The 11,650-nt window shown below is 44.1% G+C and overlaps 1 protein-coding gene across 1 annotated transcript; it reads left to right on the top strand.

Annotated features, from left to right (window-relative positions):
* The first annotated feature begins 958 nt into the window (after positions 1-958).
* Positions 959-6,323, top strand: FAM111A (FAM111 trypsin like peptidase A). Its single transcript, XM_006263563.4, has 3 exons — positions 959-1,259; positions 1,805-1,904; positions 3,731-6,323. The coding sequence occupies exons 2-3, from the start codon at positions 1,827-1,829 to the stop codon at positions 5,528-5,530; spliced, it is 1,878 nt and encodes a 625-aa protein (XP_006263625.2). The 5' UTR covers positions 959-1,259; positions 1,805-1,826; the 3' UTR covers positions 5,531-6,323.
* The last annotated feature ends 5,327 nt before the right edge of the window (positions 6,324-11,650 follow it).

Below are 11,650 nucleotides of genomic sequence, written 5' to 3'. Positions count from 1 at the left end.
CTATCAGCATCCACATGCAGGTATGCTCTCTCCTCAGTTCTTTGTAACACCATAAGGGAGCCTGTAAAGGTGATTAAAATACTTTCTCTTTTAATTTTATTATGTCAATTAAGAAGCTCATAAACTTACCATTTTAGGTTTGGGGCTGTCTGTTTCTTTACAGTTAGTCACTGAGCGGCTTGTTATGCCTTACACTGTGAACCGCACAAATGTCGATAGCTGTTAGTGCTAACTTGGAGTTTGGAGCTGTCACACCCTTAGTCTAGAAACATTCTCAGACTGTCCCCCACTTCACAGCTGTGACTTGCTACTAGAAGCTGTGAATTGCAACTAGAGGGCTGGTAAACCAAGACAGGATCCCACCCTGCTGTATGTGCAGGGACGTGAAAGATCCTGGGATCCTGAAGGACTTCAATTTGGGTGGCACATCTGTGGGGAGTGATCATACCTTAACGGAACTGGAGCTGGGTAGTGTGGATCAGAGCTAATTCTGCACTAGAACTGCATAACTTTGAGCCACATAACAAGTGATTAAAACCACTTTAGGGGTGTTAGTTGTAGGTGTGTTGGTTTAAGGACATAGGCAGACAAGGTTCTTTGGGTAAATCTGATACCTTTTATTAGACCAACTAAACTAATTGGAAAAATGCTTTGCAAGCTTTCAGGTACAAACCACTTTAAAGTGTTAATGTACAGACAATCCAGGAGTTAAGAACTCTAGGAGCCACCCAAAATTACCAAGCCTTGAGTTGTACAAAATACCAGAAAGTGGCTTGGCTGCGCTTGATGTAAAAGAAACAGAATTTTTTTTTCTGCTGATGAAGAAGGATTTCCCAGAAAAGGGTGGGATAGAATGACAGAGATCAGTGGAAAAGGAAGTTGTCCAGTAATTGGCCTCTGGAGGGTGCTGGATGAAAGAGCTGCAGAGATCATGAGACGTTTAGGGGGGGAAAAATTCTAGATGAATCAAAATATCTTAGGGACATGAAAGGAAAGTTGTTAGAGAAGGGGAATCTGGTGTGGAACACCATGTGCTTGACTTAACTCACTCAGGAAACGGAACCAAGTTACTACACAATTTTATCTTGTGCATAGAGCCCTGCCGTGCAAAAAGATCAGCCTCCTGGCCCTGCCCCTGTGGCTATGCCCTGGACAGCCAATCAGCTGGGAAAGTGCTGTTCCCACTCTGCCTAATTACGTATCCTTTAGCCAATCTGCAGTGGCCCATACAGCCTGAAGAAACCTACTTGGACCTGCAGGTATTGCAGTGCATAGAGTGTGGGGTAGGAAGAGCCTGTGTGGGGGCAGGGTGTTGGATGGGGTGGTGGTGGTGGAGGGAGACCAAAGGATTGGGGGGGAGGCAGAGAGCAGGGGATCCAGAGCAGATGCAGGCAGCCTTGTGCAGGCTCAGAGTGCTGCACCAGGAAGTGCAGGCAGCAGGAGGGGAAGGAACCACTTTTTCCCGGTGCTGAGCACCAGTTTGTCCTGCACCACTGCTGCTGAGCCTGGCACTTTACAGGGGCATCTTAGGTATGTTTGCCCACATTAGCTCTGGAACTGGAAGCAGTTTGGCTACACCAATGAAATTATCTTAAAATATTATGATAAAAAATGTGCTTTCGTGAATTCTGATTTGCCTTTTGGCATTATTTCAGTAACAAAAACCAGGAAAGTAGTGACTCCACCCTGAGTTGGCAACACTGAGTTAGTCTAATAGACTGATGTGTTGCAGAGCAGGGAGGGAATAACCTGTCTCTTCATCTAGCTATTCCCAAAAGGTGATTTTTTTTCTTGTATTATCAAGTTATTGTTCCTCCTGAGTAAACATGACATCCAAGAAGACATCAAAATTGTCCCGGACTCAGAAGTCATACAAGGATGGTGATATCAAAAAATATTTAATGGTATGTTACTTATGGCTTTTAACAGATCCTAACCTCTTGGTGCCTAAAACAAGAAACCTGTTTTCCAAATGCACACACCTGGCATGCCATTCTGGAACAATCAAGTTATATGGTATCCTTCCAACAATGGCCAGCATTGAACTCTTCAGAAAGAGATGCAAAAGTGCCCTCATAATATACTGGTCAATGTATTGTTCTGTTTTGGATTTTTGTTGTTTTTATTGAGAGGAGGCTGTTGCCTCCACAAAAACCCTGTTAACTGACCAGCAAAAGAAAAAGATGTTAGGGTGAACTCTCTCTTTTGTGTGCATGCTTATGTGTGCATTTGTAACATATCAGAGAAGATAATTATTTTTTTTTCTGATTGTTATTATTGTTATTGTTGTATTAGACAATAAGATACCATTTAACTTTGAAAACTTTATGGTAATTGAGGAGCTAGAGAAATTTTATACCACCAGGAGCATAGAAGATGAATGACAAATGGGAAGGAGTTCAAATAATGAATCAGATAGGGTGCGTTCAGACATGCATAGATGTTGGTCCCCTGGCCTCCGGGTGCTGCAGCCATGGTGATCCTGCTGGGCAGAGCTTGGCTGGCAGCCGCAGCAGGCTCCGAGTATCCCAGCCCTGCTTTTTAGCAGTGCATGCTCCTCAAGTGTGCGCTGCTTTGGGGGGGGGGGGGGGGGGGGTTCCATTGGGGGGGCGGGGTTGGTTGACCCCTGGATATTCAATGAAAACAATCTAAACTAACAATCTAAACTAGTTTTCAATATTTTCCCAAATGTTCCCAGCCTTCCTCAGGTCAGAGTCCTTCTCTGTGCGAAATTTCACTGGCTGTTTCATTTTGATGCTGTTTTGACTTGTTTTGAGCTCGAAACAGCGAAAACAAAATGAAACAGGGCTTCGAAACAGCCTCGAAATGAAACAAGGCCAGTCAAAACATTTTGAAATTTTCTAAACGTTTCAAATTTCAAAGCAGCCAGCCAGGTGGTGGGAAATAAGGAAGAGCCAGGGCTGCGCTCCCAGCGGGGAGCACAGCCCTGGCTCTCCCCACCTCCAGCCTCTGGGCTGCAGTCCTATTGGCTCAGCCTGGTGGCGGAAGCCAGGCAGAGCTGGCACTGCGCTCCGCCTCCCACCACCAGGCTGAGTTCCATGGGGCTGGAGCTGCTGGGAACTGAGCCCAGCAGGGGGAAGACCCTCCTGCCACCAGGCTCAGTTCCCAGCCAATGGCAGTGCTGGGGAACTCAGCCAGGCTGGAGGAGGCGCTTCCCCCAGCTGGGTTCAGTTCCCCAGCGCTGGTTCCCAGGCAGCAGGAGCAGCATCCTGTGATCCATCAGGCAGACCAGGGGCCTGAAGGAGGGCTGTCAGACTCCTCCTGGGAGTGCAGGCCCGCAATCTGCCTGCCAGATCACAGGATGCTGCTCCCTGGCTCCTGTTTGTCAGTAGCCTGAGGTGCAGTTTCCTAGAAACCCCTTCACCTATTATCCTTGAATCTTGGCAGACGTCATGCCCTCAAAAGGGGCTACCACCCCTGCGAGTTTCATCTCAGTCAGGCAAGAAATGACAAAGTTATAGGCTGTCTCATGTCTCCCCATTATAACCTATGGGCCAAACATCAAAACAGCAAAACCATTTTGATGAAACGGAACAGACCAGTGCTTTCTAAATGAAACAAAACGCAAAACAAAACACTGTTCCATCTAAATGGATGTCGAAGCAGAACGCTGCTGTTTCACACAGCCATACTTCTCAGATGTACACACTTACCCAGCTTCATTTTCAATAGGTTTATTTTGTTTGTTTTATTTGTTTTTGTTTTTAAGCCAATTCAGCAGGGAGAAGCCACTGTGTCTGGTCGGGTTCTCAGAAGTTCATCTTCTTTGAGTGACAGAGACCACCAAACTAAACAGAGCCCCTGTGACAAATCCACTGAAGAGATGCAAGAATTCACTGTCAACTTCAGTAATGAAGGCACCGATTATATGGTGAAAGGCCAAGTCCACGAGAGTATCTACTCAGTTCTGATGGCTCAAGAAGTCATTTGTGCTCGGGTTGCCAAGGAGAAAGGCAAGGAGATGCACCTACTGGGAAAGAAAGGGGTGGAAGGCTATGTTAATTTGGGCATGCCACTTGCATGCTTGCCTAAGAATTCACATTTTGAAATTAAATTTTATGCTGTGAAAAAGGGCACAGATGCTGGTGAGACGAGACACCGTCAGCATGACATCAAGGAAAAAAAATGCATCATATTTTATGTCTCTCCCACTGGCAATAAGTTGGAGACCCATTCTTTGCAAGGCCACAGAATTCTCCAGTGCCAACAACTTGCCAAAGATCGCTGTAATCTGTGTGTCTTTGCTCCAGAAGGGGAGACCATCAAGGACGCCCTTTGCAAAGATGGCCGGTTTCTGCCATTACTGGAGCAAGAAGAGTGGGGGTTGGTAGAGAACAAAAAGTTTATATGTAGTGGCTATACTGTGGACAGTCTAGCCAACAGGTGCTTTGATGTGGAGGTTAAAATTAAGCGACGAGGTAAGACAAGGAATGATTTGGGGAATGAGCAGTCTTCCATGGCTCCCAAAGAGGTACCGGAGAAGACCTATGATTACTTCAAATCTGTTGTCCTTGAACTGTATCCTGACTTAAAAAAGCAAAGTGAAATGATTGATGAGTTCTTTTCAGAAGCCTTTAAAAAAGGCAAATCTAGTGGAGCTGTGTTCAAATTGTACAAAGAGAACTTTGGGAAGGAGACAAAGAACTCCACGCTCGTTAGGGTGTTTAAATGCCTCAGTGTAAGGAGTGACTCAGTGGGGTACATAACGTGGGACAGCAATGAAGGGGGCTCTGCCACATGCTTTGTCTTGCAAGGTAACTATATACTCACCTGCCATCATGTGGTGAGTCTCATTACTGGCCCAGGCGTGGAGGAAAAGGATTGGCCATTGATAATTAGTCGCTCTGCCAAGGTGACTTTCTCTTATGAGGATGGACGTCCCTCAGAAAACAGCTGGCTGAAGCTAGCACCTTGGTTTGAAATATCTGACAGGGATCTGGATTTTGCTGTCCTGAAACTAAAAGGAGAACCAAATGAGTTCCCAGCAGGTCTTCTGTCCTTAAGTTACCCACTGCCATTTAATGGTGTAATTTATATCATTGGCCACCCAGATGGGCAAGAAAAATCCATAGATGGCTGTACTGTGGTTCCTGTATGTGAGCGTGGAAGGGTGTGCAACCACCGTGTAAAGTGTGGTGAGAAGGAAGCGTGCAATGACAACAATTGTGGCCCTGGGGGCCCTAAGGGCCAAGAGTGCATCCACATGTTCACCCAGAGAAGTTTCCATGATGTGGTCAACAATCCCAATGTTGTCACTTATGACACCAGCTTCTTTGGGGGGTCTTCTGGCTCCCCAGTGTTTGACACGGCTGGCCAGCTGGTGGCCATGCATGCTGCAGGTTATAAGTATGTAAACAAGAGGCAGCCCTGCAGCATTGTTGAGTTTGGCTATTCCCTGGTGGCCATAATTGCAGCAATGAAAGAGAAGCATAAAGCTTGGTATGAGTCTGAAATGCTTGTGCTCCCCCAAGACTATCCTAATGATGTGGAAATGGAAAATGGAGAATAAAATACCCATGTTTCTCAGCCACCTCAGCCCACTCAGAGTATCTCCCCTTTACACTGCTTTCTTTCTTCCCCAGTCTCCAAAGAGACACTCTGCTGGGAATTTTCTCTCCATCTGCAGGCCTGGTGATCTTTTTTAGACCTTCTTCTGCCTCTCAAAACACCTCCAGAACACCCTAGGGATGATTGTATCTTTGTGCTTGTTGTTACAAAGGGTAGTGAGTGTGAGAGGGCTAGTGCCTGAAGCAGTATTGCCAACTCCACTGTGTCAAAAATCAAGAGACAAACTCTTGAAAATCAAGAGATTTGGTATTGTGGAATCAGAAAAAAATAAATGCCTTAAACTTTGATCATACAAGTTATAAGATGACATAACCGCTTTGTAGGGAATTGCTGGCTCTGTACAGTAGAACAGATAAGGGAAAGTGTTTGTTCTTTGTAACTCCTCTGCAACTGCTTCACTCACCGCGGCCTTGAAGATAGCAGAAAAAAAATAAAGTATGTACAACTCCGATTTCCAGGTGCAAGAAGGAGGTGTTAGTTCTCGCTTTGTCTCCCCCATAGTTCCCATCCTGATAACAGCACAGCAGTATGAGCTAATGTTTGTTTGTAGCTGCTTTTCCTAGCAAACTCCACTATATGATCACGTGAGTTGTAAGCAACTGTTAAAAAGTATATAAGCCTCCTGATTTTGCTCTTGGGGGGGAACTCCTTCCAAGTGCTTGGGAAATCTATGTCACTTTGGAGTCCCCCCTACAGCTGTAGTTTCATTTGAATAAAAGCTTCTGTTGACCTGACCCAAAAGTATGCTGCGTGTGTTTCCACGACAATTCCTGGAGCCGTGACTCGGATCCAGAATACGTGTTGAGGAAGGAGGACAGTGGACTGCCCCCCCGAACCCTGAGGCACCAAACTTGAGAGGTAAGAGACCTAATTCAAAATCTCTATTGGGGTTTTGGAGGAGGACTGCCCGTACGCTCCCAACTTGGCCGTGGTAACTGGATCTGAACCTTGTTAAAACAGGTCAGTCTGAACCTTACTGCCGGCTAAAATTTTCTGTCTGATAATCCTGTCTGGTAACGTACGTTCTGTGCAGAGAGAATCTGTCTGAATCACCTCCATCCAACAGCACATTGGGCTTGCAGTTAGTTAACTGAGGCAATGTGGGAGGGGGTCTGTCTGACTGAATGGATGTGTGTGTGTGTATTTAGAAATATGAGCCACTGACCAGGTCTGGGACTACGGTTGGGTTCAGCCGCCCCAATTCTGCCTAACAGGGCAGTTTTGAAAGCAAGGAGGCCCAACTGGAACCTCATGACCCAATGGACAGGGCTTCAGAGTGATTTTGTCTTTTCCAAACCCCTTGTCCCAGTAGCTTCTGCCAAAACAGAAGTGAAAGGATCCCTTTTGTGTTTCCCTCCCTATTTCCATTTTATGAGCCGGCGTCAGGTCAGAAGCCTTTTGTCTGGGCGGTGAAAAACCGCGGGGCAACATGATAAATCCAGACATTTTCCTGAGGGTCAAATTTTTGTTGTAAAAGGTTTTCCCCTCCTATGAGAAGGAGTGGACAGATCAGGGCACCCCACAATAAAACCTTGAACAATTTTATGATAAGGCCTGTAAAACTTGATTAAAGATTGACAAATTATTTAAAGTTCCTTTTTTTTTAATAGGAATTTTAAGTTTTTTATTGGCTCCACCTTCCACTGTTTTTTGCCTTTAGTTTTGGAGTTTGCAGGGGTTCCTTTTTGTTTTGGTTTAGCCACCGGCTTTAGGCGACTGGAATGTATTTAAGTTTTGATTCCCTAGAGCTTTGCTGCCATTGGGGTTGTTAAAAGTATGCTATATGGGCCCTTTTATTTGGCTTGAAGTGGTTTCTTGTTTTAGTTTTTTACAAGGGCGTAACTCCCAGGTAATAGTTGATTTTTCAGGGCAGGAGACTGATCCTGTGTTTGCAGCACGTTTTGTACCTGCTGATGGATGGAAGACAAAACAGAAACCAAGGACCATATATATTTTTTAATCATTCCCTCTCCTAAAACATGTAACTGTTGTTTAGTACCCATGGGCAGACTTAGAGGGTAAGGCTTACCATATATTATTTTAAACGGGCTTAATCCCAATTTAGAATGTGGTGCGATCCTTACTCGTAACAGGGCCAAGGGTAGGGCCTCTGGCCATTTGAGTTGAGCTTCTTGGCAAATTTTTGCAAGGTGTTTTTTTAAGGTTTGATTTATACGTTTTATTTTTTTACTGGACTGGGGTTTTTAAGGGGTGTGTAAATGTCAGCTGATTTCCAGGAACTCAGAAACTTTCTGAGTAATTTGTGTAATGAAATGTGGGCCATTGTTTGACCCTATTCCTTTTGGAAGTTTGAAGCAAGGTATGATTTTTTGTAGGAGCGCCTTGACTACCTCTCAGGCTTGGGCAGTCCGACATGGGAAGCACTTAACCCAATTAGAGAAAGTGTTTATAAAGACGAGGAGATATCTCATCCCTTGTTGCCAGGGCAACTCGGTAAAATTTACCTGTTATTTTTTTTCTGGCCCATTGCCTATTCTTTGATGTTTTGGAGTGGTTTTTTTTCCTCCTTTTGGGTTATTTTTTTGGCAGACCTTACATGTTTCCGATACCTTTTTGGCAGCCTTTTTTAATCCCACTCCAGTTATATAGTGACTGATTTATTTTACCAGGGCCCTGGGTTTGTAGTGGGTGCCATGATGAGCGCTTTTTACTATTGCATGAACCCAGGCAGCTGGGATGTTAATGCGGCCATTTTTTGTTACTAGCCACCCGTGCTCCCCCTTCTTTGCTTGAAACTTTTTTATCAATTGTTTGTTTTTTCCCCCATACTGTGGTGTTACAGGCTGGTATAGGTTTGGGAGGAGAGGTAACAGATTACTTACTTTGGGCAGCAAGTTTGTTTGAGGTTTTTTAGCTGTTCTCTTTGCTGTAGCGTTAGCAAATCTATTACCTTTTGCGGAGAGGTCATTCCCTTTCTGATGTGCCTTATAATGCATTACCGCTATCTTTTTTGGTTTCCAGACTGCCTTGAGGAGAGCTTTAATTTGCTTGCTATGTTTAATGCTTGCTTTTTTAGCATTAAGTAGACCCTGCTCTTTTTACAGCGCTCCGTGAGCATGTAAAACAAGGAAAACATATTTAGAATCAGTATAAATATTGACAGTTTTGTTGACTGCCAATTGTAAAGCCCGAGTTATAGCAATGAGTTCAGCCTTTTGAGCTGAAACAGATGGGTTTAAAGGTTCTGTTTCTATTACATTTTGTGTAGTTACGATAGCGTATCCGGATTTTTGAATTTTATTTTTTTATACTTGAGCTGCCATCCATGTAGAATTTTAGTTTAACATTTTTAAGAGGTTGGTTTTTTACGTTTGGTTTTGAGGAGTAAACAGCTTTTAATGTTTGTAGGCAATCGTGTACAAGATCTGGTGTGTTAGCCATAGGTGGCAACAGTGTTGCTGGATTTACAGTGCGAGAAATGGCCAATTTTATTTCAGGCTTATCTAGGAGGATGGCCTGATATCGAGCCATTTGTTTCTGGGTTAACCAGTTCCCTCCTTTTTGCTTCAGGACTGTAAGCACTGTGTGAGGCATATATATAGTTATTTTATGGCCTACGGTTAACTTTTTAGCTTCTTGTATTAGCAGACAGGTGGCAGTAACAGCCCGGAGACAAGCAGGCTATCTGGATGACACAAGGTTTAATTGCTTAGAAAAATATGTTACCGGTTGCTGTCAGCTACCCAATTTTTGTGTTAAAACCCCAACGGCCACCCCCCTCTGGTTATGTACAAAAAGGAAAAAAGGCTTACTCATGTTTGGTAGTTTTAAGGCAGGTGCTTTAATAAGAGCCTGCTTTAACTGGCAGAATGTTTGCTCACACTCTTCAGTTTATTTGAGCACCTTTTTATTACCTTGTGTAGCTTCATACAGAGGTTTTGCAATAACCCTAAAATTTGGAATCTAAATCCTGCAAAAACCTACTGTACCTAAGAAGCCCCATAGTTGTTTTTTTTATTTTTGGGGGTGCTAGCCGGCATATAGCTTTTTTTTTCAGGCAACAGGGCTCTCTGATCAGGCTGTAGTTCAAATCCCAAATATGTTACCTTCTGGGATATTGGCTGCATTTTACTTCTGGACACTCGGTATCCTTCTTGTTCCAGAAAATTAAGGAGGCAAATTGTTTCCTTCAGGCAGCTTGCTTCAGTGGTGGCTGTTAAAAGCAAGTTATCCACATATTGCAAAAGAGCACAGGACAGTGGCAGTTTTAGCCTACGTAAATCCTTGCTTAATGCAGTGCCGAATAGGGTTGGGCTGTTTTTAAACCCTTGGGGTAAGACAGTTTAGCAAAACTGAGTTTTAATGCTAGTATCTGGGTTTTTTCATTTAAATGCAAATATTTCCTGAGATTGCCTCTCTACCGGTATACAGAAGAAAGCATCTTTTAAATCAATAACCGTAAACCAGTTATGAGCTGGGTTTAAGGCAGACAGCAGGGTGTATGGGTTGGGGACAACCGGGTGTATACTTACGACCACTTTATTTACAGCTCTCAGGTTTTGAACAAAACAATATTTGTTACTTTTAGGCTTCTTCACGGGCAAGATGGGTGTGTTAAAAGCTGATGTGCCTTCACGGAGAAGGCCATACTCTAGGAACCGTTCAACTAACAGCTTCAGTTTTTTTCTGGCTTCCATCCGCATTGGATATTGTTTTATGCATGGAGGCTGGGCCCCTGGCAAAAGTTGAATCTTTACAGGGTCAGCATTTTTAGCCTTCCCAGGTCGGTGACCTGCCCATACCCATACCCATGGAACAACAGCATTAAGCAGGGTTTGAGAAATATCCGGTGTACTTTCCTCTCAGAGAAGTCCGAGAAGGCAAGCCTGTAAATGCCACCCCTTTTCAGGAGGCACTGTTAGGAACATTTGCCCATCCTGAAATGACAACGTAGCTTGTAGTTTACAGAGGAGGTTTCTCCCTAAAAGGGGAACGGGGCAGTTTGGCATATACAAGAATTGATGGGTGACTTCGGCCTGTCTAAGATTACAGGTTATTGGCTGTAGGAAGGGTTGTGTTACTGCCTTCCCTGTGACCCCTACCACGGGCACAGTCTTTTTACTTAAAGGTTTTAGTTTTTGAGTTAAGACGAAATGAGTAGCACCTGTATTGACGAGAAATTCTACCAATTCATCTCTGTCCCCTAGTTGCATTTTAACCAGAGGCTCGTCAGGGGACACCGGGATCTGGGTTATCTTTCCCTCCCGGGCCTCCGGTTCCCTTCAATCTGAATCCCTTCCAAAAGCAAACAGTTTACTGCTCTCCTTTTTTTTCTTTTTACCTTCACCTACTTTCCGATAGGGGCATTCCTGCTTCCAGTGTCCCTTTTGTTTGCAATAGGCACACTGATTTTTTTTAATGGACCCCGCCTTTGAGGCTGTTTCCGGGATCCCTCATTTCTGGGTTTTCCTGTGATTGCAGCTGCCACTAGGGCTGCCTGCATTTTCATTTTTCTCTCCTCTTTCTTGTTCTGTTTTTTTTCCTGAACATTTCTCGGTTAGTAAATACTTGGTAAACAATGTCTAAGAAATAGGCATACCTGTTGCTTCGTTTGTTTTTTGCAATTTCTTTTTAATGTCCGGTGCACTCTGACCTATGAAGATCATATTTACCATGCAAGCGTTAGATGCATCCTCCGGGTCCTCGCGAGTGTATTGTTTGAAAGTAGTGTAAATTCTTTTCAAGAAAGCATTTGGGGTTTCATTCGTCTCCTGTCGAACCTCATACACCTTACTGAGATTTTGAGGTTTTTTCACAGCATTTTTTAATCCTCGGAGGATATATTTTCGATAGGCACGGATGGAGGTTATATCTTGGTCTGGTTTCCAATCTGGCTCCTGGGTGGGGACATGATTGTCCCTATTTCCTTGCAGGCGCCCTGCAGTAATTTCTTTTTTCACGTACTCATGGGCTTTGTTTACTACCATCCTCCTTTCCTCTGGTGTCAACAGGACATCTAAAAGAGACTGAACATCTGCCCAGGTTGGGTTATGGGTTTTGAAAATCGTTTCAAACAGGTTTTGTACCTTTTTAGGATTCT

This window comes from Alligator mississippiensis, chromosome 2 (genome assembly GCF_030867095.1).
Source record: "Alligator mississippiensis isolate rAllMis1 chromosome 2, rAllMis1, whole genome shotgun sequence".
Lineage (NCBI taxonomy): Eukaryota > Metazoa > Chordata > Crocodylia > Alligatoridae > Alligator > Alligator mississippiensis.
This window is presented reverse-complemented; position numbering and strand designations above follow the sequence as displayed.